This window comes from Phlebotomus papatasi, chromosome 2 (assembly GCF_024763615.1).
Source record: "Phlebotomus papatasi isolate M1 chromosome 2, Ppap_2.1, whole genome shotgun sequence".
Classification (NCBI taxonomy): domain Eukaryota; kingdom Metazoa; phylum Arthropoda; class Insecta; order Diptera; family Psychodidae; genus Phlebotomus; species Phlebotomus papatasi.
The window spans coordinates 179,667-205,366 of record NC_077223.1 but is presented as its reverse complement, the minus strand read 5'-3'; the positions used below and the strand labels follow the sequence as shown (position 1 = coordinate 205,366).

Sequence of the window (25,700 nt, the reverse complement as noted above, 5' to 3'; positions counted from 1 at the left end):
TCCTACCCTATTGCGGTCTGTTATTTGACCGAGCGCGCTACAAAAAACGATCAAAAACGGTCGGTATAGTGTTAAACTGACTCCGAATGTTTCACAAAATCATCTCAAAATCAATATATAGACACAGTATTTCAATATCCCGCATATCTCTAATGCATTAGGGTTTACAATTGGTATAGTCGTAGTTAAAGTTTTTACACGTTTCAAGTAAATATGATCCCGACTAAATAGACTGATAGTATTTGCCACTCAAGGACATGTTTATGAACTTCTTGACCTAGAGAAATACAATACGCCAGATGTCATGCGTGTATAAATCGTATAATGTATAGATAAAATATCCACCTGAACTGGGATGATAACTAATTTTTATTCATAATTTAACTGATTTTTTTCTTTTAGCTATTGTGACCAATTTAAGTAATCAGCGATTTATAAATCGGTTCAAATTGCTTGTAATCCAGTAAAAACTAAAAAAATTGCAGTGTAAAAATCTTGGCCGTGTAAACACGCGACTTCTCTGTAGACAGGAGTTTAAGCATTTCAAAAAGTTAGGATACTTTGCCTTCCTACTGCAAAATAGATGTGACTATGAATTTATGAAAGAATCACACCTAAATATAATGGAGCCATGTTACAAGAGGACATTTCTACATATATAAGAATCTACTGTATTATTGAAACACAATCCTTAAATTCAATTACAAGCAAGTGTCTCACATTGTTATTAATGTTGTTTATGAGATTCACATACATCATCAACGCCTACCCTTTAATTAAAATCTCTGTATTTTTTTTTATAATTGGTTCCCCTTTTCAGGACAACAACATACTTCCAACAACTTATATAATTCGTTCGAAATTCAACAAGAAGATCTTAGGAGGTCCCGCACAGAGACTTGATTATGCAGAAAATATTTATGATGTAAGTCTTTATCGTCAGTACATTAGATTAACTATAAAGTCAACATTTCTTCTTAAAACTCAGGATTATTCAACTAGAAAAAAACAGTATGCATTTTCGTATACTGTAAAGGATATCGTTTCTGGGGATGATTTCTCCCATACTCAGCAGCAGAAAGATGGTGCTGTAAGTGGAAGTTATAAGGTTCATCTCCCAGATGGACGGACTCAGGTTGTGCGATATCGAGCTGATGATAATGGCTATCAAGCTGATGTATCATACAACGTAGATAAAGTTCTCCCAACACCACGTCCAACCTTCAACTACCTCAAAGGCTTCAATTCTGGTGTACAAGGAACTGATCAATCGAAAAATTTCAACTACAATCTCTACATTGGACAACCAGTTACTAGTTCGACTTTAGCAACACCTGTAGGCACTATTCCCACTTATAACGCTCAAAGAAAACCCATTATTCCCGATGACCATCTTCAAAGTTATAATGCAGCACCAGAAGTTTATTCTAGATCTTCAGCAGATATTTTACCAACTTCTTCTGCAACTATCTACCACCCAACGTCATACCACATTAAAACAACTGCAATACCTCAAACCCGGATAAGCTTCGTGTCCACCACTCCGGCTTCACCTTATCAAGACATTACTGTAGTACCTGTCAGTGAACTGCAAGCATCTATAAATCCGTATGGCGCGAAAAAAGCTTCTGCCATTGATCCATCTGGAAACTATGAAAACGGAAACACTGCACCTTCTTCAACTTATGCTGCCAACTATGACTATGACTATGACAGAGAATACAAAATTTCAGACTATTCGGCCTCTACAGAGAGCACACCATTGCATAAGGATGATTATTTGGATTCTAATAGAGTTGCGCTGTATTTTCAGACAAAGAAATAGACGTATCAAACCCTAATACTAAATAAAATATCCATTTAACTTTTCAAACAAAAAGACCAGTTCATGAACTACAAAGATATGAAGAGTGTCATGATGATATTTCTTTGTATTTTTTATGAGAAGAAATCGGGACGAAATTAGACAGTCAGTGGGATTATTCTATTAGAACAGATTCTAACAATCTCAGCTATTACAATGCAGGGACGACTACGTCAACAGTAATGAAAAAAAACTCTTCCATTATATTATTTAACAAATTAACAACTTTGGTAAAGTCGAATCTCCTGAAGAAGAATCTGTACTTGCAATGTCACAATTTTCTTTAATAATCTTTTTCTGTTTTCCCTGTTTTCTTTTATATCATAAATTATTTCTCCGGTTCTAGTGTACAGAACTTAATGAATGGGCATTCGTTGGAAAGGTATGTGCTTCAATAATGTGGAATACATGATGTATGGGTCATCCGAACCCATAGAGAAAATAAGACTTCCTGGCTATCTAAAGTAATTTCTTTTTAATGTTTGAACGTAATCGCAAAGTAGAAGGTTGTAGGAGTCTAAAATTTTTTTTTGTAAATCTCTAACTATGTGCTATATATAGTAAATATTTAAGGTCCAAAGTGACGAATTTTCAAATGACCCCCCTGATAAATTATTTTATTATTTTTCTTTTTATATTTACAATTTCTTTATGCACAAACCTCTTGACACTAAAAACTACAATAACTATACATAATATTTTTATTAGAACAAAGTTTATCATTCATTGGTATTGTCAGATTTTTTTTTTAATTATTGGGCTATTTTTAGGCGTGATTTTTACAAAAATCACACCTATTGTTCCTATCGTTCACAGAGGCAAAAAATACACCGAATCAGACTCTGTTGGACTTTCCAAGGTTAGATGTAAGACGTCTCACTCATTTTGTTTATCGCTTTTTTTCTTTTTGTTCATTTTCGGTCCGTAAAAAATGTCTCGTTCTTAAAGGGTTAAAACTGTAGGGTGGAGTCATCGCTTATGGACGTTATACACTTATGGACAGGTTGCAGTAATCTTCAATGTTATTGGCATTTGATGACGTGATTAACAATTTTGTGATTTTTCGAATACTGTCATCTGTCCAGAAATAATAACGTCAACCAGTGATGACTCCATTCTAAATCAATAAATCTAGATACAATATACTTTAATTTTTCCATAACCTTGTCCTTTGTGATATAGGGAATATTATATGATAGTTATTTATTGCATTTTGTAATTAATACTTTAACCCAATTCTGTCCATCAAAGTATTTTGCTTTGAAGTTCTTCTTCACTGTCAAAGTATAAAAACCAATGTTAAACCTAAAACAGGTTATTGTATGTGAGATTCTTAATGGGAGATTACTTAAAATGTCTGCATTTTCAATTTTAATTGAAAGTTTTGAGGAAATTTCTGGAACTTTCAGTCAAATTTGTAATTAAATGCAAAGTTTACATTTAAATATAAATATCTGACAGAAAAATGAAAGAGTAAAACATAGGCTTAAATATTAAATTAATATAACAATATTGGTATTTGGTTATGTATTATAAAACCTTTTTCGAGCACATACAGTGGCAACCATTTAAGTAGGGGCAGTGACCCTGAATCTCTTATAGGCAACGATTGTTTTTATTAGATTTCTTATACGGATATATTTTTATCATTATAATTATAATAGAAGATGAAGACACTAATATCGAATGATTTAAACCTAAAAGCTTTTTTTCAAAATTTTTATTTTTCTGTACATGAATGTTTTTCATACATATTACCATCTTTCAAGCACATCTTAATTAGAGTCAGTAGTAATTTCGATAAAAAAATAAGAATTTTAAAAGGACAATTCAAAATTTGAAGGTTGCTTACCTTACCACACAATGTCTATCAATGATGAATTGAAATCCTATCGGCGAACAGAAAAATTTTTAGAAGTGAAAACATCGGAAAATGTTGTGTTAGAGGTTCTATTAAATTTTTAAGTTTCTGCATGCTTTGAATGATCGTAAATGTCATAGCTACCACTACAAAATTGTCAAAATGTTAAGTATTAACGCAATAAAGTTTTTTCATACACTTAAGGGTTCTGGGTATGTCCTTTCTACCAATCGGACCAATAGTTTAAAAAGAACAACAACAATAATTCAGGGTTTGAAATAATGCAATAAGCTGAAAATACTTCAACTATTATCCGAAAAATTTGTGGCGGAAAAATTATTTAGAGATATATTCGAAGAGACGCATGCAGATCACAATCGACTAGATGCCCCGATCGATACGGATTACGATCGACTTGGAAAGATGATAATGACTCTATAAATGTTTTTGAAAAACTGAAAAAAATCAGATTTCCCACAAAGTTTCAAATCTGAAAAGAGAATAATCGCAAAAGAATCCTTTTTTCGGATAAATATAAGGGTTTTCAACATTTTTCTGGGTGCGAAAAAAAGCAAGAACTTTGAATCTATAGTCACTAATTACAACAATCTTGTTTCGATTTTTTAACGATATTCATAGAGTCATAATTCCTATCCTTCCAGGGCACCTTGTCGATTGTGCTCTGCATCCGTGTCTTCGAGGATATCTCTGAAGGGTTTTTCTGCCACAAATTTTCCAGAAAATATCTGAAGATGAAGCATTTTTAACACATTGCATAATTTCAAAATTTGTTGTTTTCTTTAAACTATTGGTCCGATTGATCCAAACGACAGTACCCTTAAGTGTATGCAAATACTGTATTGCCTTAATGCTTATTAATTTTGAGAACTTTGTAGGGTCAGCTATGAGCTTCACGATTATTTCAAGGTCCCGGAAACTCAAAATATTAATACAGCCCCAACAGAACATTTTCTCAAGTTTACGTCTTCCTCCCAAAATTTTACTTGTTGCTGAATTGACCCTCAATTCATCACTGATAAACATTAAGTACTAATTTAACTTTCAAATTTTGAGATTTCCTTTTTATTTTTCATTTTTTTTTTAAATCGAAATTTCCTATGTTCCTTACTTAAGTTGTGCGTGAATGATAATATGTTTAGAAGAATTTTTACACATAGAAAAATAAAAAAAAATGAGAAAAAGCTTTTAGACTTAAATCATTCTATATTAGTGTTTTCATCCTCTCTTATAATGATATAAATAAATTTATATAAAAGATGTCATTTTCGTCGCCTATTAAAGATTCAGTGTCACTGTCCCTACTTAAATTGTTGGCAGTGTACATGTGTAGGATTATTCCGTCGAACTTGAAATATTTCAGAGAATTTATTTAACTTTATTTTAAATAATATACGCAATTACAAGCGGTTATTATGGTAATGTAAACGTTTTTATAATTTTTAAAAGGGAGAACTCAGTTTTTTTGTACTTATTATACATCAAAATGGAACATGTAAACCGAACAAAATCACCAAAATATAGCTTCGAATGTTCTTCGAATCGTATTAAAAATTGTTATAGGTTTTCTATAGATTTCGTAGAGTTTCAGGTGAGTTACATAGATTTTTATGAACTTTGTTGAACTTGGCCGCCATATTTTTGGTTTTAATAATTTGTAAAATTTCACCTTGGATTATAATATTATAAATTTTATAGGATTCCGCAAAATTATTTTCTAATATAATTAATTTGATGTTTTAAACAATTACAGTGGCAGCAATTATGATCTTTTTTTTAACTATCGCATGCAGGGAAGTATGATGGTCTACAATCCTCATGTCGTCTATGCTATGACCCGTTTCCTTGTAGTATCTGAGAAGGTGACAGTTGAGAATACGTCTCAGATATTTAGATATGAACGTGTATCTAAAATGACTTTTTTAACCTGGCAGTACGGGAGTAAAAGATGGACGCTTTGCAATATAATTTACTCAGAAAACTTCAAAGGTTATAAACTTGAACTCAAAATTAGGGAATTGAGCGAAGCACTTTGGCAAAGTTTGAGCCCGATCGAAGGACAAATATATTATGAATACAATAGTAATAATGCTCTTAGTAGAATATAATAGTCACACCTTTATGAGATATAGACTACATAGGATATCAAGAATTTTTTACTTAAATTGCTGATGCACCTTTCAAGAAGTTACTATATTTGTAACTTTAAATTTAAAGAGTCTCAATAAAAAAAATGATTTTAAAAGAAACACGTTTATTGCTAGATTTCATAGGGTTAATGCCCAATTTATATCCTAAAAAATACTATCAAGTTTTGACTACTGTGAGTCTTATTAATCTAATTTGGATTAGCTTTTTCCAAGTGCCCTACTTTTTCCAACCAAAAGATATGACTGAATTTTCAGATGTTTTAAGTTTGTTCAGTGAATACGTAATGTTATTTCTCCGGTGTATACTCTTTTTATATCACAATCGAAGGATACAAAAATTTATCTTTGCAATAGAGGAGAATGTTGAACAGAGTAAGTTATTTTTACAGCTACGAAATTTATAATTTGATAAAGAATCAATTTTGAAAGAAAAAAATAATTTTCAGGAATTATATCTAATCGCGGAGAGTATTACACAAAGGCAGATTATTTGTCAAACAATCTCACGATATTTTATAAACGATTTATGGGTCTTTTAACGTGTGGTTATATGATATATCCTCTGCAACTTGCTCTTTATCAAATATACAATAATGTTGATCTGATTTCCTGGCAATTGCCAATCAAAGTGGAGTAAGTTTAAAACCATGAGTTCTACATGATATTTAAATAATAATTATTTAAAGGTTTCCCTGGGACATTTCTACGGGTCTCGGATATGGATTAGCTTATATTCTTGTTGGACTAAACATCCTATGGACTCTTCTTTACTGCGTAGCTTTAGATACTTTCTTCTTCGGTGTAATCTTGCATATATCAGCCTGCTTTCAAGATTTACGTAAAATGATAACAGAAATAGACACCATCGTCTCATCGAATGATGATAATGTATCTCTAGTACAGGACCGTTTTCTAGAGAGAAAGTTATATTTGATAAAATGTGTAAAGCTTCACAATTTAGCTTTAGATTTCGTCAAGAAAATGGAAGAAATCATCAGTTCATCCCTCTTTGTAGCCTATGTGATCATTATCTTTGTTATTTGTGCTGTATTATTTCAGGCGTCTGAGCACATGAAGAGCAGTCAAATAACCCGAGATTTAACTTTTGTCTTTAGTGCTCTTATTCAACTCCTCGTTTCTACGTATTTTGGGAGCCTCATCACTCAAACGGTAATTTCTCGAATATTATATGTTTATTCTTCAAACTCTCAGGCTAATCTTGCGTTTTAGAGCGAAAGCATTTGTTTTGCTGTGTACTCCACGCAATGGTATCGTCAAATCCCAAAAATTCGCTACTTCTATCATCTAATATTGCTAAGGAGTCAGAAGCCTGTCCATATAACTGCTTTAGGACTACTTAATAGCTCTTTAAAGAGTTTTACTAAAGTATAGAAAACTTTATATGATTAAAGTCATCAACATTTTTTTCTATTTCTTTTCCATTATTTTAGGTAATTAGCGGTTCTACTAGAGCATTTACACTATTGCAAACAATGCAAGACAAAAGGATTTGATTTTTTTTGCTTTGTGAATTTTTATATTATGTGATAAGTATCGACATATTCACTTGCTGCTTTAATTTTTCTGATCATAATACGTACTATAATATTAATCAATGAAATATAATTGATCCGTATTGATTAAAATCTTTAAAAAAAAAACAAAAAATTACGAAGCAATAAATTTAAAAGTAAATATTTTGAGTTTTATTTTAATTTATTAATTTAATGCTTTTAACACTGAAATTTTTTTTGTTAAGATTTCTTAGCTTAGATACATTAAATTTGAGTTATTAAAATTCGTGAAATTTCTGTCAAACGCATAAAACAAGAATAAAGCAAACTGACAATCTGGAATTCTGATGCACTACAGAAAAGGATTGTGTTGATGCCGTTATGTATGTGAATGTCGTTTCTGAATTGTGCAAACATTTAAATAAATTCTTATTGTGATAATTTTGAGAATATTTTGTTCAATATTAATTGAATTTATGAGTAGCCAGAATCGTCAATCAGAGCAAGTGACACTCTCAAATCTCTGAATCTTCTCCGGAGTGGAGAAAGAAAATCAGCTAAAATTCTGCCTCCATCGCCAACATTTAGTTAATTTTTATTTTAAGAGAAATATGCTAAAATAGAGAGAGGATAAAAAGCGATTTTATATGTCAAGGGATCACTTATGAAAGAGTTACAATAAAATTATTTAGCCTTAGTAATTCTTTGTGAGTATGATGAATAATCCTTTTAATTTACCATTATGCGAAAAGCATTGCAACTGCCATCTTTATTTGAATTTCAAGCTTTAAGCTCAATGTGCTCAATTTCGTGTGACGACACGACACACGGCAGTCCGGGTGTCAGATAAATTGTTTTGAAAATCCAAGAAATATGCTGAAAAATATATGGAACTTCCGGCTAAATAAACTTGTGCCAGTACTCAAATGCAATAAATTGCATTTGTCTGTTCGCTCAGTATCCAGCGATGAGTCGTCCAAGAACACCCAAAATCGCCAAAATCGGTCACTACCACCTCTGATGGATTTTCCTGAACTTGTATGGCCAACTGTGTTCAAATCAATGCGAAACTGGATTCTGGTCAACTTTATCATCCGTCCTTATATCGACAAGGAATTCAACATGCCAGATTTTGTATTTGGTGCTAAACAGGCTCTCCAGGCAGTGTCCACAAAACTCTCCGATGGTGATACATCGGGAATTTCAGAATGGGTGTCCAAGGAGTGCGTCAATGAACTCGCAAAGTCCCTCAGGAGCATGTCAGTAGCTCAAAGACATGAGATTCGAGTCATCAAAGAGGATATCTATTTTTCCTTCCCCTACCAAGTCGGTATAATTTTCGATGAAAGTTCCAGCAGTAATGATACTACTCAAAAGCGTTGGGTTGAGATTACAATGATTTTCCATGCTCTCAGGGGGCTCCATGATATGCAAGAGCGTGGCGAAACACCACCAATAAATTTAGGGTGAGTTTTCGGAATCATCAGTTTAAAATTTTATGAGTTGTAGATGAAATTAATATTTTGCTATCTTTTTCAGAGTAATGCCAGAGTATAGAGATAAGATTTCAATATGTAACTACAGATTCATAAAGGAGTTCACGAAAGGCAACGAATCTGACTGGACAATAAATATTGTGAACCACTTCAAACCCAACGATCTCCTAGAAGAATGATCTTCCGGGAGAATCTTTCAATTTTCTAGGCACGTGTAAATAAAAAAACATAGAATTTGAAAAACAAATATTATTACATGGCTAAAATATTGGGTTGCATAGTACCTTTTGTTTTTTGTTTCTTCATCCCTTTTACGGCGACTCAGGGTTGAGTACTACTTGCAATGCTCAAGGAGAAATAATACAATATGTTATATATTATCATGACCAGAGTCTAAGGTTCAATATCCACAAATAAGTATAGTATATGGAGATTTTGAGTTCTATGATGAATTTTCTAAGCTTTAAAGAGAATTTCTTCCACTCTGATTTACTTTTGGCCTGCTCCTGATGGAACACCGTTTGGATGCAACATCTTGACATTACTGCGAAGGCTGTCTGTCTATTCTGCGTACCAAGTGTGGTTTCAATGCTACGGATGAGGTCATTAGTCTTTAGAATTAATAACATTTGTCGATCCACGTGCTCCAATACATCGGCAATTTGAGGCAAAACCATTGATGTTTCATTCTGAATGGCCTTCTTCTCATCTGTGGATTGTCTTGTGCGATCGATACCCTGAAGAACAGCCTCCCAAGGACGTCCAGTGATCATGCAAGCAAATATTCCATAGAGATTTCCACGAATTCCAAGCTTCTCACTAAATTGTCGCATAGCCACGCGATCTACCCGAAGAATACTTAACCAGAGCTGGGAATAATCGTAGCGAAATTGGTCTGAGAGCATTGAATACAGCCCATGATCTAATAACATGACTTGTGTGTCTCCCCGGGCTGTCTTTGCAACGAGAATATTTCCAGGATGTGGATCACTGTGGACAAATCCATTTACAAAGATCATATTGGAATACAGTACACCGAGGTAGTTTGAAATTTGAATAGGATCGATCTTGTGACGCTTCATGTACTCAAGATCATCCACCTGCCCTCCTTCTACATATTCCATCACTAATACCCTGTCCGTTGAGTATTTCCAGTAGATTTTAGGTATCTTAAGCCATTTGTAATCCTTGAACATTACGGAAATCTTTTCGGCATTGCGTCCCTCATTTAGAAAATCCAATTCAATGGGAAGATTTTTTTTGGATTCATCCACTAGCCACTGCATATTGAAGTCAGGAAAGATCCATGCCATAACACGACAGCAAATTTCCATAGTCTTCATGTCTACAATTGAATTTCCTCGGACATAGGGATGTTGAACTTTTACAGCTACTACACTGCCATCCTTGAGTTTTGCTCGATGCACCTGGGCCAGGGATGCTGTCCCAAGTGGTTCAGTTTCGAAATCAACAAACAGTTCAAGTGGATCTTTTTTTAGATCCTGCCTTATCACCTTAAAAAGATCATCCACAGAATTCTGGGGTGCTTTGCTGTGCAATACTTTCATCGTCTGGACAAATTCACTAGGCAAAAGATATTCCAGAGCTCCAATATGTTGCCCCACTTTAATATAAACTCCCCGATTAGTTCGAATCAGCTTCAATAGTCTCTCGGCTGCAATCTTGTGGCATACACTTTTTTGCTCGATATACTCAGGGCTAGTCTTATCCCAATCCTTGTAATACAGTTGCTTCTTGTACGTCCAGGCTATGTCATAGATGGCAAAACCAGCATTAGCCAGCCTAACAAGAGCTATAGAATTGATATTGTAATCATTGGCGTGCAAACTGTAGCCACTGCCAAGGATTGTACTTCCCAAAATCCCATATTTCAGAACACGTTTCACTGCTATCATCTTCCTGGTGTAACAATAAAACTTGAATTACATCACTCAGTCCATACCAGAGCAAAAATCCCTAGAAAAACTTACTTGCTCAGTCAGCTGCTAATCTTCCACGAGCAAAAATAAGTCTCACTCAATGATGGAGACTTTCCAAAAGCTAATTTTCATATTTATCACCTCACTCATTGGGCATTGTCTTATTTAGTTATGCGTTTAAAAACTTTTTTTTTGCCAATGCGCTTTCACTTTGTGGATGGTCTCACCTCACGTGTGCATCTCCCTCGCATATAAACATGCGTTTTATGTGTGTATGTGTGGAAAAAATGACAAGGGATTATTGCTCAAAATTTTTCAAAAATAATATACAGTGCCCGCTTTATAATCCGGATGACTGGGAGACAATATGACAGATGTCCGCTTCGTAATCCAGATGGATTTTTTGAATTTGTTCAACGTCTCGAAAATAGAATACAAGTTTTTTTTTTCTAGAATTAGAATAAAAGTTTTAAAGAAGCTTTAAAAGACATAATTAGAGAATTCTATCCTATTATACTTCATTTATTAAACAAAAACATCACAGGATAAATCATTTTCATTGCTCAATACTCGTGCATACATAACCTCAAAATGATTTTAAATGTAACCGTCGATAACTCGTCCGGATTACGGCGATCCGGATTAGAGAGCAGGCACTGTACTTCAATTTTGTGTTTAGCCAACAAATAGGCAAAATAGAAAGCATTATTAAAAAATGAGTTGACCGAATATTGTGAATTGCATTATATAATCTATTATATACTCAAAATAAATGTCCAAAAATAAATTTAAATTAAATTAATTTAGATTAAGTATATTTTTCAGTCATGCTTTTCCATAAAACTGCCCCAGCATTGCCTATTGTTTTCTTCAAGAGGAATAATGTTGATATTATGGAATAGGCCAATAGGGTATATTGGGTATACTAGGGTGAAAGTTACTTGGTTTGTAAATTAATGTTTATAAAAAAAAGGGGTGACAAAGCGCGTTTGAAAAACTATTTCATTTAGGGAAGGGTTATGCTGATATTTTTCTGAACCCTATAAGTTGATTTAAAAAAAAAAATTATCCATTAAACTCGTGGTGAGAGTATTATGTTCGTGCGTTCAAAACTTTTCGATTTTTATTCTCACTACATATTTTTTAATGTTTAGAGTGGGTAAAAATAGATTAGAATTACAGTAGACTCTCGCTAATTCGGCTCTTTTGAGTTCGGACTATTTTTTAATTTGGGCAGCAGTTAAATTTAAAAAAAGTTCATCGATATTTTTTAAGTTTTCTAATGAAGCAAATTTGGTCAACTTTTGCCATGGTTTGTCTTAGTTCTGATGTGATTTTGCATTATTAAGGAGTTTTCATGAAATTAACCATAAATATGAGAATATAAAATTAATATGAGTACTTATACAAATGAACAAAAAATCGTCGAATTTCAAAAAGTTTCTCGCCCGAATTTCTCTCTAATTCGGGTGATATTTCGGTCTCAAATGCCCGAATTTGAGAGAGTCTACTGCAATACAAAATCTTTGGTTGTACTTACGATTGTATGAATAATTATTTACTAGTTCTTACATAATCGATGCCTTTGCCAGATTCTTTGTAAAATGATGAAAGAACTGCAAACATGTACCGAAGAATTCATAACGGTTGAATTCTTGTTCCTGCAGTGCAGAAATCCGTCACTAATTTTACTAACTCACTGTTAATAATTACCTTAAACGTCCTGTTCATTTTATGATTATCCATTATTGTGAATCGATAAATACATATTTAAGATTCATTGCAATTATAGTTGTTTTTCGAAGCCTTCTTAAAATTCTTTTTTCTTCAGTCGAAGAAATTATACTTCTTGGAATTTATTGATATTATTCTACATTTTTTCTAAGACCCTATTAATATTTTTTTTCTCATTTCAAGTCTAAGCCAACGTAACTATTTTTATACCAATCACTTTACTATATTCTCCAACAGTCGCTTATTTATAGAATAGTTTTAGATTTAAAAATCTTGAAGCTTGTTTAAGAAAGTTGTCATTTCTATGAAAAATAATTCATTGATTCATAAAAATTTTGGCTCGCTAATATATATTCAGGGTGCCGATTAAAGGATGAAAAATGTGTGGTATAATTATATGATTCTTTTTGTCATAGAGCACTGGTTTCTTTTAGATCAGATAATATTATTATTTTAAAAAATATATACTGTTACTTACGTTTTCAGCATCTTTAAGATAATAAAAATGGGGACGCGTGTTTTGTTTATCATGTAGAGCTAGGGAGTTACGTTTTTTTTTTTTTAATAAATAATTGAAGCATCCGGCTCATTTCTTGCTGTCTACACCACTGAATCCTTGCGAACCCTGTATGAGTATTGAGAGAAATTATTATTTTTAGCATGAACTGCATGGCATTGCTTAATTGTAAATATGTTTGTGTGATTATGTAAGAATCACACTTAAAAAAGGAGCCTACCACATATAATTTTCAGTTTGAGGGGCCCTCATGACACCCACACCACCACCTAAGCGTCGATAATTCATATATCCACAAAGACGCCATTGATTTGTCTCTGGATCATACACTTCAATGGTTTTGAGATACGCAGTCCCATCAAATCCACCAACCGCATACAGCTGCCCATTTACCACGGCCAGACCCACTCCACTGCGCCTCGAGGTCATAGCCACAATTGGACTCCAAGTATTGGTGTGGGGATTGTATCTCTCAGCCGATGACAATTCCATGCAGTCATCTCTGCCGCCCACAGCATAGATGTAGTTATTAAAAACAGCACATCCCAAGTGCTTCCGACGAGTCGACATGGGACTTACAGCACACCATTTATTTTGTCTGGGATCGAAGCGCTCAACCGTGTTTAATGGACATTGTCCGTCGCTGCCTCCAATGGCATATAGATACCCACCCAATACGGCCACAGCAACTCCGAGTCTTCTAGTAGTCATTGGTGCTACTTTGGCCCACTTATTCTCTTTCGGATCATAACGCTCAACATGATTTAGACATTGCACCCCATCCTGCCCACCAACGGCATATAGAAAACCATCCAACACGGCTACACCGACGCTTGTACGACACGATGTCGTTGGAGCTACATCGCAGGACCACTGATTTGTCTGCGGATCATAGCGTTCGATGCTATTAAGATAGCTCTGGCCATCATGACCACCCACAGCATAGAGAAGATCATTTAATACGGCTACACCGACGCCACAACGACGCTTGCTCATAGGTGCTACCATTTTCCAGTCGTTTGTCTGCGGATCGAACTTCTCTACACTCGCGATGGCATCACCTGTAAAATGAAGTTTGAAAGAATTCTTAAGCACTGTAGTATTCCTAGTTGCACATAATACTTCGAGGTTGCCTGAATATGGTTTCAGCTAAACCTAAGTTATTTATTTATAATATCTTTTTATTAGACTGGACGGCATAACTCAACTTTTAACATTATGATAATCTGAGGTAGAATGAAACCTTTAGACTATGGATTTTAAACATTATTGGACCATATTGTACCATTTTTAAAAGAAAGTAACTGTTAAAATATATTTATATTACCTATAAAAATTGCAGCTACCATTTTAATTTCTCGTAATCGACAGTTGATACTATTGAAAAGAACTTATCATATGTCACACCTGAGAGCAAATTATTGAAATAGAACTCGCACCCGCCAGATCTTTAGTGGCCGAGAGAAATACACTCGTTACAACAACCCCCTAGATTCAAATCCTTCTGTAACGACTCCTTTATAATATTGTAATCGTTGCACGTATACTGAAGTCACTAAAAAGCTTATGGGTGCGAGTGCGATTTCAATAATTTACCCTCTGAACTTTGGACTGAACTTATCACTGTCTTAGTTGTTTAAAATAATTTGAATATATAAACCAAAACAAATCATCGATTAAAAAAATAAGGTATATTCTGATCATGTAATTCTAATTTAGATTTATAACCCATGTTCCGAAAGAACGAGTAGGGCATGTGGCATGTGTCCTGCTATTGGAAAAGTCTAAACTAGGTCAGGTTTCACAGCTAAAGGATATTCATATAATATATTACAAACTCACGTAAAATTTACAATAAAATTGATATTACATTATATTTTATTGTCATTTGGGTAAGAGGGCACAACAACAAAAATACAGGATAAGCTAAGAAACTCTTAAGAACATCGGTGTATACTAAAAGTAAGGTGATTTTTTATCTTCCTCTAAAAATATTAATTTATTCATTAATATTTATGTTATTCCCTTAAAAGTAATCTCCTTCATATGTAATGTACTGGTGATTAAGCCTATTAATAATCGAAATCCTTCTGATATGTGCTTTTGATATGCCTGCGAGCTCTTCCGGCGATGGGGTCTTTGTATCCTTAATCATGCCAAAACGCTATCTTTTCAAGGAGCTTTTCAGTTCTATGAATAGGAAAAAGACCCCGAGGATCAATTCTAGTAAAAACGGCGGCTGACGTATGATAAAGTTACTATTTTTGACCAAAAATCATGAACAAACAAGGATGTGTCCAGAAGCTTTCCGAGAAAACTTCTTTACGTGAGGATGGGGCAGTCTGACGCAGCTAAACTTTTTAAAGACTGATTCTAGAGCTCTTGTTAAGAACCTGTACCATCATTTTTCCACACTAAATTTAATGCAATTTCATTGATCATTTTTTTCAATATCAAAAAATCACTAAGAAGATCGAAACAGAACTAACATTTGAAAAAAACTAACTAAAAACACAAACGGGCTGATCTTGTCAACATAAGGGACATGCCCACTAATAAGATATAAAAAAAAATCAAGAATAGAACGCGTGAAGACCGAGAAATGTGAAGTAATTTTACAATTTGAACACATCTCGTATTATCGTCGATAGCTTCTAGTTTTTAATTTTATTAAAGAATTCCAGAGGTTTTGATGGCATTGGTGTATGATTTTCAGATGTAGTTTTTCTTGGTAAAATATGTAGTTTATAATTCTTAGTATGTAGAATAGTAGAATAAAGTAGTTTTTCCTGATGGAGTATAACATAAAATTTTCCAGTAAAAAATAAAATAAAAAAAGCTATGGCTATAGGCCCTACACGCCCTTTTTCATTTGTTCTATAATTTCATTGTCTTATATTTTATCTAATTTATCCCTATTAATCAACTTACTATTTGTTTTGTATTTTTATATTTCTTCACTATTTCATTTTTTTCACTTTTCTCACCCATTTCAATTATAACCTTATACTGCGCTTCTTTTGAGCTTTTCTATTTAATTTCCAATGCACTTACTCATTATTTAAATTTAATTTAATAAATTCGGAGAACAATCAGTAAATTGTAAAAAAAACAACTCAATTACCAAGAAAGCTTGGCTAAAATAAATATGAATAATGTACAAATGATATGAGCTTAATATTATTGTGAACAAACTCACCAGAGCACCATCCTCCCACGGCAAATAGCACTTCTCCGCGTCTCGTTGGTTTCCTTGGGCGCGTGCGAGGTCCCTGCATTAAAGGTCTCTCCTGTGGTAGTAACAAATAATTCTTTGCCTCATCCACAAGATCTCTGCATGCTTCATCGCTGCGTACGAGCAAATCAGAGCCCACAGTTCCAACCAAGAATTTAGGACTAAGCAGCGGCAAACGCACATGTTGCAACACTTGAGCAAGATGCTGACGCCTATCAGAAACGTTGTACTTAAGCCAGGCCATCACTGCATTAAAAACTTGCTCCTCGGAACGCACATTGAGTTCATCACTACAAATGATATCCACGAGCTGACCAACGGGCAACAGAAGAAATTCCTCGCTCTCCATCACTTCTTGAAAATTGTGCTGGGTGAACTTATCAGCAATTCGGAGGAGTTCTCGACACGAGTGAGTGTCAGCGAAAGCCCGAATGCCCAAACAGTTGGTAGGATCCAGCTGCCGCTTCAGGAATTCGCAGCATATGTCCTGAATCTCAGCCAGTTGGAGTAGACATGCAGCTGGAAGCAGAGTCTGTACATTAGATTCTTCTACGACAATGTGGGAAGTGTAGCAGAAGTCAATAAGCAGTTCCATGGCATTCTCATCAATGTCCCTAATGGTGACTTCCGTTTGTCGCGATTCCTCAAGTTCGCCTGTAAACATAGCGCGGAAGTAGGGACTGCAGGCTGATAAAATTACCCTGTGGGCAAAAATCTTTCGTCCTCCCACATTCAGGATTACATCGCAGAGCTCATGGTGACGACGGAGGACGTTGAGTTCAGCGAGCGTACCCCGCGGATGCTTGTCTGAAGTGTGAGCTAACCTTGCTGGCGATGGAGCTCGGTCACCCAATATAGCATCGCTCATCCTGTTCGCCGCCAAGCGCAACGGGGCGCTTGCCCACCCCCACACAGTGTCAATCTTGATTCCAAAGCAAATTCAGAAATTTTTTTTTACTTTTACTTAATTTGACAACCATTATACACAAAAGACTCACCTTTGTAGCTTTTTCGTCCACGCACCGAAAAAAGTCACTGTATTTATTTTTCTCACACTTTTAATACATTCTCTGATCTTTTTATTATCATTATTTGAAGATAAACTAAGAGGAAAATTGGAGAAAAATGCTTAAAAAACCCAGCAATAATGAAAGTTGCTTTACCCTGCTGTAATATTTTTTTGCAGCTGAAGGTGTTGCAATTTTTTCTTACTAAAGATTTAAAAAAAATACGTTAGCAACTTTCATGGAGGAATAAAATTTTCGTCGCTGGTTAATTGGTTTGTACAGAGGGTAAAAAGGCGAAAAATCAAAAAAGATTTTGCAAAATAAAAAAAAAGAAATTTTTAAATGAACCTTGTACTTGTACATGACCAAAAATAAAATAGATATTACTATAAATTAAAATCTATTTGTCACATCTGCCCAGGCGGCCCAGGCTATACATACCAGATTTAAAATACATAGACGCAAAAGTTTATTAGGAATAAAATAAAAACAAACATTTTTGTGGCTTTGACCACATTTCAGTTATATTTTAACAATCCACATTAAAGAATCAGACCTAAATTACTCCACTTCAGATGAAAATTTTAACAGTTATATTATTATAATTCAAAGAGATCGAATATCAGCAAAATTCAGACTGTTGGGATGTCAAAATGATGAAGCAGCCGTCAGTCAGAATCGCGTGAAGAAGAAGAAGAAACATAAAGTGAGCGTGCGTAGGACGAAAAATCCATCCTGAAATAATGTTGAATATTTGTATCACCGAATGAGAAGGATCAAAATCATTCGACCAGTCGAGCTGCTACCTCGTTGCGCGAGTGTCAAAGGAAGAAAAAAAAACTTGTTGGCTGATGTCTTTTTGCCTCAAACATGGTGAAAGCAGTGTTAATACCAGTGAAAATTAGGATATTCAGTATATCAAATCATGACGGGACATGAAGAGTAAGTTTTTTTTGTGCAACTTGTGGATGAAATGAGAAAAAGGCTAAGCGGTACCTTTTCGTTTTCTTTCAACTTTATCCCCCCATTCATTGAAGATGTTCCTGTCCACCCATTGATAGGGTCACTCTCCATAGGCCTCTCTTATTCCATCCCATCCCGAATTACTGGGATAAAATTAAATTGACTGGTGGCTCAAAGTGAGAATGTGTTGAAAAATAGGGTATTAATTTAGTGATATGTTAATGAAAAATTACTACTCTTTTACTGTACACATATTTCCAAAAAGATGAAGAAAAGTCGCGAGAGAGTGACAGAGAGTGAGGGAGTGCTGTTAGAGTGAGAAAAAAATATGAGTGGGTGGCTTTAAATCAGCTTCAATAAGTGAGAGTGAAAGAAAAGATAGAGAATAAAAATGAGTGAGAGAGTTCGGGAGATATTTCTGAGAGGGCAGCAGACCTTGGTCAAATAATTTGCAGTTTGCTGTGCAATTCTTGAAATACTATACACCCCGCAAAAGACTTCAATATTAGTTCCAATCCAAGCCTACCACAACAAATCACATGAGCAGGAAAATCTATTGGAATAAATTCAATTACAATCTATACTAAACATCATTCGCAACATCTCTCTCACGCAATAGAAGACAAGTGACATCCAGCGCCATGACACTCTAATTCTTTTATTTTACTCCCTCTTCTAACTTTTTTTTTTATTAATTTTTTGATCAACAAGACTTTTCCAATACAAAACAGAAGGCCTCATCTATTCTTTGGGTAAGGCATTTGCCTGTGAAAAAAGTACTCAATGAACCACACTGGGAAACATATTCATAGATAAAATTGTACAAATAGTGTGCAATCAATGAATTTTCCTACTCTATTCATCATTTCAAAACGTACGCTCTCTCATACTCAGAGATAAAACGCTCTCAAAGAGAATATGGTATGATTAACATCATATCATATCTCAGGAATACATAAGTGGGCATGAGGAATGAGAATATCTGCAAATGCAAGGTAGAACGGGAGCTTATTAAAATCATGAAACTTTTGAGAATTAAAGACATTTTTCAATATGTGTGTGAATGAGTTGACATTTAATTTCATTTTTTTTTTGTAAAAGATTATTTTACCAAAAAAATTTTGTTTTAATAATTTTCCTATTTAATTTTTAAATTAACTATTAATTAATTTATTGTCAATTGACTCTCAATGGAGAGTGAGATAGTTGGATATAGAATACACTTAGTTGAGCATACGAGTGAGAGAGGGAATGCTTATGTCTCTCACTTATGGGGATCATCAATTTGATTCACAATTTTGTGTGTAGTGTGTGTGTGTGGGAGAGGGAGAGAGAGCAGAACGAAAACCGTATGTGTGTGAGATGAACGATCGTTGAGAATGAGAATACTTTCATCAAAGAAAATACAAAGAAACTTCAAATCTCTCCCGATTCATTGATAACTCTCCCGAAAATTGCACAAATACTCACACGCATTTGCTCTCTTGCTCTCTTCCCGAAAACTGCTTGATATTCCTGAGTTTGTGTATCCATCCCAGTGACTCAACTGACCCAATTTCACTATATCACCCCTCTCCGAGCCACCCTAGAAACGCATTTAAGCAGAGAATGTTGGTCGAGGGCAAACGGGGTTGAAAGCTAATGAATGGAGGGAATGAATGAAAAGGAGAATTGAATGCGAAAAATTTTCTTGTGAATGAAACTCCAATATAGACTAAAATTCTCCAACACAATCTGCACTAATTCATTATAATTTTTTAAACAAACTGTCAGATATTTGTAGAAAAAAATCCTTATTAACAATTATAACTGGTGTGAGAGTATTTTTTTTTTTCTAAGTATAATAATATCCCAAGGTGTTTCTTTAGAGATGCATTGGTTAATCAGCATTGTCAAATATTGTCTATTTTGTCACAACAAATTTGCAATATAGATTTACAAGCACAATTGCTGACAATTTAAGAATAAAATATGGGTAATAATCCTAAGCATTGCATCTGAGAATAAAGAAGACAGGGTGAAAGTTTTTTTTTTTAAAGAATAAACTAGGGGGAGTTAGGACTACTTTGAGCTGTGAGGCTACACTATGATTTTTTCGCCTATTTGTAAATGAAGCTGATCCTTACAATTATTTCATTTAGATCCACAATTGTTTTTTTCTATCCAAATTACATCATGTTAGAACCCAATTAAAAAGTGAATCAGTATTTTCATAAAAAAATCAAACAATTAACTAATAGTATAAAAAAAATCAAAATTTGTGGTTCGAATTCATTTTAACACTGTAGGATATAGCCTGTTATAGGGGAAAGTGCTCTCCCTTCGAACGTTCATGCCTTTGAATAATGTTAAGTGTAACCACAAAGCATCGAAATTAACAAAATTGAATCACATCTGTTAAATAGTATAAATCACATTTGCACTACTATCTCTGTTGCAGTGACTACCTAGTTAGAGTACGTGCGCAGGTGATGACCAGGGATGAGAGTACAGAGGGTTGGGTACCACTGCCTAGTGGTGGGCTGGCGTATGTGTCCATCAGGAAACGTGCTCGCCTACCTCCGGAAGTTGGTGGCCATGAGTACATTATTTATGGCCAACGAATATCCGACCAAACTGTAAGATTTGATTTCTTTTCTAATTTCCAATCGCAGGATATTTTGCCTAATTTTCTTTTTTTTTAATTTTCAGGTTATTCTCAGCTGTGTCATCAACAGAGACCTGCAATATTTCAAAGTTATGCCAACTTTTCACCACTGGCGAGCTGGAAAGCAGCGCAATGGGCTTACATTTCAAACAGCTGCAGACGCAAGGGCTTTTGATAAGGGTATCATAAGGGCATATGATGACTTAATTGACGGTATGACTTAATTGTCTCTCGTTATTGTAGAATTGCATGCCATTTTACATAATATAAATAGTACTGTAACTACTTGTAGTCTTCCAATATTCTTATATTTTTTTTCTAATTTTTGAATAGATTTCCCTATTTTTTTTTTCAATAAAAAAATGAAACACAAATTTCGTATATGTTCACATTAATTTTTGATTTCTGTCTTAAGTAGAATTTATAATCGAGAGATAAATTTGTCTCAACTCTAAAAAATGAGCCCAATAAATTTAAGCTCCCGCAAAACATCTTTTTCCACAATAAATTTTCTCACCAAATCATCATCAAGTCAGAAGTTACTCAATTAACAACTATAATAATATTTGGTGTATTAAAAGAGCCTAACCAAAGAAAATTCTAATGTAGTTTTCTGCTCTCTTGTTTTCCTTATTTGGTTGCTTCAATAATAAATCCATCTATTGGATAAATACTTCTTCATGGTAAGTCTAAATTCAAGAATTTGTCCATTGCACCAATTATTATTTTATGTGTAGTAAAAATTGCATATGTTATTTTTTAATATTATTCGTATATATATTTCTGTTTCTGTATACCACTCTAGTTGATTCAGAGTTATCAAACATCTATGAAATTTTAATTGAAGAAACTATATTTTTTTTTCTTTTACAGGAATGGACAATGACACCAAAACACCATGGAAACCATTTTTGAATAAATACGACTCAACAGTGGGTGAAGATGATGTATTTATGACTCTAGATTTACCCTTAGAACCATCAGAATCTCGATCAAACTCCAATTCGGAAGGAAGCCAAAGTAAGTGTTGAAAATATTAGGTCGTATTCTTATTAATCTCCTGTATTGGAATACTCACTCTCCTATCAGACAGAGGCCCAATTTTTGAAACTCTCACTCGCACCCGCGAGCTCTTTAGTGGCCGAGAGAAATCCACTCGCACACCCCGTAGATTCAAATCCTTCTGTAACGACTTTTTTATAACATAAAGTACTCGTTGCACGTACTCAAGAATTTCCATGGTGTGCGAGTCAATTTCTCTCGGCCACTAAAGAGCTCGCGGGTGCGAGTGATAATTTCAAAAATTGGCCCTCAGGCTTGCAAACTGTTTTTCACATCTCCTTGATTAAAAATACATTATGTATGTGGATATAGAAGTACTGTCCTGTTCGTTCGGACTTATGAGCTTAATAGCTCAAAAATTACGAAGGATATCAATTTGCAATTTTTAGTCTGGATAAATAAATCTAGATTCAAAATCTATGAAACAGAAAATTTTAAAATTCAATACTGCTAAGATAGAAGAGAGTGACGCTTTAGGATTTCACCATAAATATATTAATCTTATCAATAATCAGCTGAAATTAGTCCTAATTCTTATTATATTTTTAATTAATAATTCTTACAGAGAGCGAAAAGCAAAATATTCACTACATATCGTCGGAGAAGCCCCCTCTGCCGCATCCACCATTGGAACAACAATCTCCGAATCCTAGTTCCAACAATCAAGAAGCTCCTGGCGGTATTGCACCTGGGGATAACTACTCTTATGTGCAACTGACTGCGGCCCACGAATACAACTACCCAGTGGTGGATGAACCTACAGTAGGGGCCGTAATTAACACAAGACACGATTCGGCGTGTAGTTTAAAGAAAAGGACAGCACTGGATGTTCCTCAAACTGCTCTTAAGGATGTTCTTCCCGTCAAATCGAGATTGCGTTGTCGGTAAGTTAGAATTTACACCAAAAACTAAAAGTTTGTGTACCAACTGATGAAGTCTCTCTCTATACGTACAGATACTGCCAAGAGTTTTATACAGAAGAATGGAACCGCAAGGGAGCATGTGAGTATGCTCCAGATTGTTTTCGCGTAGGCCTAGACAATATGTCAGGCATGGTGTGTGCTAGAGGCATGCTGTATCACTGCATGAATGATCCAGAAGGTGACATGCCTGCCCATCCGTGCGAGTGCGTCAATGATTCTGGCTGCACAAAACGTTGGTTGGGATTAGCATTGTTGTCCCTTCTGGTACCGTGCCTGTGGTGCTATCCACCATTACGCGCATGCCACTGGCTTGGAATGTCCTGTGGTGTCTGTGGTGGGAAACACAGACCGCAGGACTGACGATGGGATACGCTGGAACAGCCGAAATATCCCGCCAGTGACCACCGCCAGTGCTATAATCAGTATCAAACCATTTCCCTCGGCACTAGGCCATCCAAACACGTTCGATTTGCCGATGAAACGCAAAATTGGATCTAAAGGGTGTAGCGGCGAGTGTGGGAATTTTCACCGAGAAATAGATGGAAAATCCACGAAAATCTACATTCCACACATTCCCCCTTCCAAAGAGACAGGAAACAAAGATTAAAACAAGAATCAAAGAGAATTATGTCATCATTGGAACATAAAAATATCCAATGGTAGATGAAGCCAGTTTAGCAGATAAAAGAACATTAAAAACGTATATTTTAACTTATAGATGTCTTCTTGTCTCAATGAAAGAAAATAAATTTAACGCAGTGTTGAAAAGTGAAACTAAAAAATGTACAACTGTTGCAAAAATAATCCAGTGTATAAGCATTGATGGATTTAGAAAATGTTGCAAATTAATTATAAAAATTACGCATAGTAGCAAATGATTAAAGAGGAATTTTGATGAAAAAATGCAAATTGGCAAACTTCTTTTCTCATGATAATTTTTTATTCTAAAAAAAATCTCACAGAAAAGAACGTACAACCACCAAATTTTACATCACTTTTTCCATCATCACAAAATCACATGCCACTTTTTGTAATTTATATAGTATTTTCTTATTCTTTCTTTTTAATTTATACAGAGAAATGCGTATTTATTCACCATTTTTGCTTTTCATTGTACTAAATGAAGCATGCCATGCATAGAAAATCTGGTGCATAACCTTTCGAAAAATACTTTAAAAAAGAAAATGATAGATGAAGATTTTTTGCCAAAAATTAAAATTAGAAATTGAACAATACAATTGAGTAATTTTTCCTCTAAAAACTGTAAAATACATTTAATTTAGGGTAAAATTATTCAATGGTAAATGAAAAAGAACACAATTATTCATCTCTAAAATTTGGGCTCAGGGATGACTAATAGATGTTCATTTTTAAAATCAATATCCAATCTTTTTTTCTAATTTCTATAGGAATTATTAAGTAAACTGTAATAAAAAATATATTTCTTTAGGTTTTACATAAATATCTGAGAAGGAAATATTTATAAAAAAAAAATAGATAAGAGTACTATGTAAATTATAAATAAAAATAACATGTATTACCTATATTGAAAAGGAGTATAATGAAAAAAGCAAATTAATTAAATAAGAATATAAAAAAAGGAGTGACGATGTTATTCAGACCACTTGAAGTGCTCGAACTCGTGAGCTAGATGTTTTCTCTTCCAACTATATTTTACAAGACCAAGAGACGTTTCTGAAACGAAACAATTTAATAATCTACCGTCACGATAGACAGTGATGTCTCAAAACCTCCAAAATTATTTAACAATTGGGAAAGTGCAGAAAAATGCAGAGAATATATTGGTATCTCTTTGAGTTTCAGCATTAAAAATAATAAAATGTAGGTCTTATAAAAGAAGGTAATGCATTTTTTAAAATTTCTTTTGATTGATAATGATGATTTGCTTTTGTAAATTCTATTTCAACTGCATCTCTATTTCAATTTTTGTTTTAATATTACTACTATTTATACATTAGAAATTTGAAAATTTATTAATTTACAAATACGGAATAAAAAAAATATCACTCACAAGAGAAAACGTCACAGTGTGCTGCTAACAATTTAGTATATAATATAATTCTTTTTGGTCAAAAACATAAGAACTTAAATTTATATAGAAATGGAATATATATATATATATATATATATATATATATATATATAATGATGTGTTTTCAATAAAAATAATTTTGTAATTTTAGGTTTAATTTAAATTGAGCGTGTTGAAGAAAAAGCGTGTGAGATTTAGAATGAAAAAAAATGAACAAGAATTGAAGATAAATAACCGAAATTGACTTTTTTAACAGAGCGCACAGTTCTAGTAGAAATATCATCATACTTTATTTATATTACAAAATGCGCGTGCAAAAAGAATAGTCCGACAAATTCGTTTGAAATTGTTGTAAAACAACCCTTTTTCTAGAAAAGGGGAATTTACACATGTACTTTTTAAAAGAACACACTGAAAAAATTGGTATACATTAAATGTTAATAAAAAAAAAATGAAACTCTGTGCATAGCGAATAAAAAAGAAAAAAAAATGATCTAAGATAAAGAATGGAAATATAATGAGAAAAAATACCCGCGATTTACTTTCATCATTCATTCATTGGTATTACGTATAAAAATAAACAAATATTTAATAGATTGTAATAAGTGTGTAAAATAAATGAGAAATGTTTTGGGATTGTCCTCAGATCGTATTATTTTTTTGTTTTGTTTTAGCATCTTTGGATGAGGATCGTTATTGGACCATCATGAAACTGA

At 33.9% G+C, this 25,700-nt stretch overlaps 6 protein-coding genes across 7 annotated transcripts in view; 4 read left to right on the top strand and 2 right to left on the bottom strand.

Moving 5' to 3' along the window:
* Positions 1-1,879, top strand: part of LOC129804997 (uncharacterized) — an 8,466-nt gene extending 6,587 nt beyond the window's left edge. The window contains exons 3-4 of the mRNA XM_055852798.1: positions 821-925; positions 989-1,879. Coding sequence (XP_055708773.1) covers positions 821-925; positions 989-1,825 — 942 coding nt within the window. The 3' untranslated portion in view covers positions 1,826-1,879. The remainder of the gene's footprint in view (positions 1-820; positions 926-988) is intronic.
* Positions 1,880-5,447: 3,568 nt separating this feature from the next.
* Positions 5,448-7,840, top strand: LOC129802033 (putative odorant receptor 85d). Its single transcript, XM_055847577.1, has 4 exons — positions 5,448-6,526; positions 6,580-7,063; positions 7,124-7,279; positions 7,345-7,840. Exons 1-4 carry the CDS (start codon positions 6,420-6,422, stop codon positions 7,405-7,407), a joined length of 810 nt encoding a protein of 269 aa, XP_055703552.1. The 5' UTR covers positions 5,448-6,419; the 3' UTR covers positions 7,408-7,840.
* Positions 7,841-8,198: 358 nt separating this feature from the next.
* LOC129802034 (m-AAA protease-interacting protein 1, mitochondrial) lies at positions 8,199-9,171 on the top strand. Its single transcript, XM_055847579.1, has 2 exons — positions 8,199-8,873; positions 8,947-9,171. The coding sequence occupies exons 1-2, from the start codon at positions 8,281-8,283 to the stop codon at positions 9,080-9,082; spliced, it is 729 nt and encodes a 242-aa protein (XP_055703554.1). The 5' UTR covers positions 8,199-8,280; the 3' UTR covers positions 9,083-9,171.
* Positions 9,138-11,150, bottom strand: LOC129802031 (aarF domain-containing kinase 1). The gene is made up of 2 exons (XM_055847575.1): positions 10,895-11,150; positions 9,138-10,823 (listed from the first exon to the last, which is right to left on the bottom strand). The coding sequence occupies exon 2, from the start codon at positions 10,817-10,819 to the stop codon at positions 9,284-9,286; it is 1,536 nt and encodes a 511-aa protein (XP_055703550.1). The 5' UTR covers positions 10,820-10,823; positions 10,895-11,150; the 3' UTR covers positions 9,138-9,283.
* Positions 11,151-12,981: 1,831 nt separating this feature from the next.
* LOC129802032 (kelch-like protein diablo) lies at positions 12,982-17,387 on the bottom strand. The gene is made up of 4 exons (XM_055847576.1): positions 17,328-17,387; positions 16,294-17,251; positions 13,315-14,155; positions 12,982-13,202 (listed from the first exon to the last, which is right to left on the bottom strand). Exons 2-4 carry the CDS (start codon positions 17,195-17,197, stop codon positions 13,178-13,180), a joined length of 1,770 nt encoding a protein of 589 aa, XP_055703551.1. The 5' UTR covers positions 17,198-17,251; positions 17,328-17,387; the 3' UTR covers positions 12,982-13,177.
* A 587-nt stretch (positions 17,388-17,974) lies between these two features.
* Positions 17,975-25,625, top strand: LOC129802027 (sprouty-related, EVH1 domain-containing protein 1). 2 transcript variants are annotated; one of them, XM_055847565.1, is made up of 6 exons: positions 17,975-18,278; positions 20,740-20,917; positions 20,991-21,159; positions 21,820-21,966; positions 22,574-22,892; positions 22,964-25,625. In XM_055847565.1, exons 1-6 carry the CDS (start codon positions 18,262-18,264, stop codon positions 23,289-23,291), a joined length of 1,158 nt encoding a protein of 385 aa, XP_055703540.1. In that variant the 5' UTR covers positions 17,975-18,261; the 3' UTR covers positions 23,292-25,625. The 2 variants fall into 2 exon arrangements, with proteins under 2 accessions (XP_055703540.1, XP_055703541.1); XM_055847566.1 differs by having other exon boundaries at positions 17,984-18,278; positions 21,880-21,966.
* Positions 25,626-25,700: the final 75 nt, after the last annotated feature.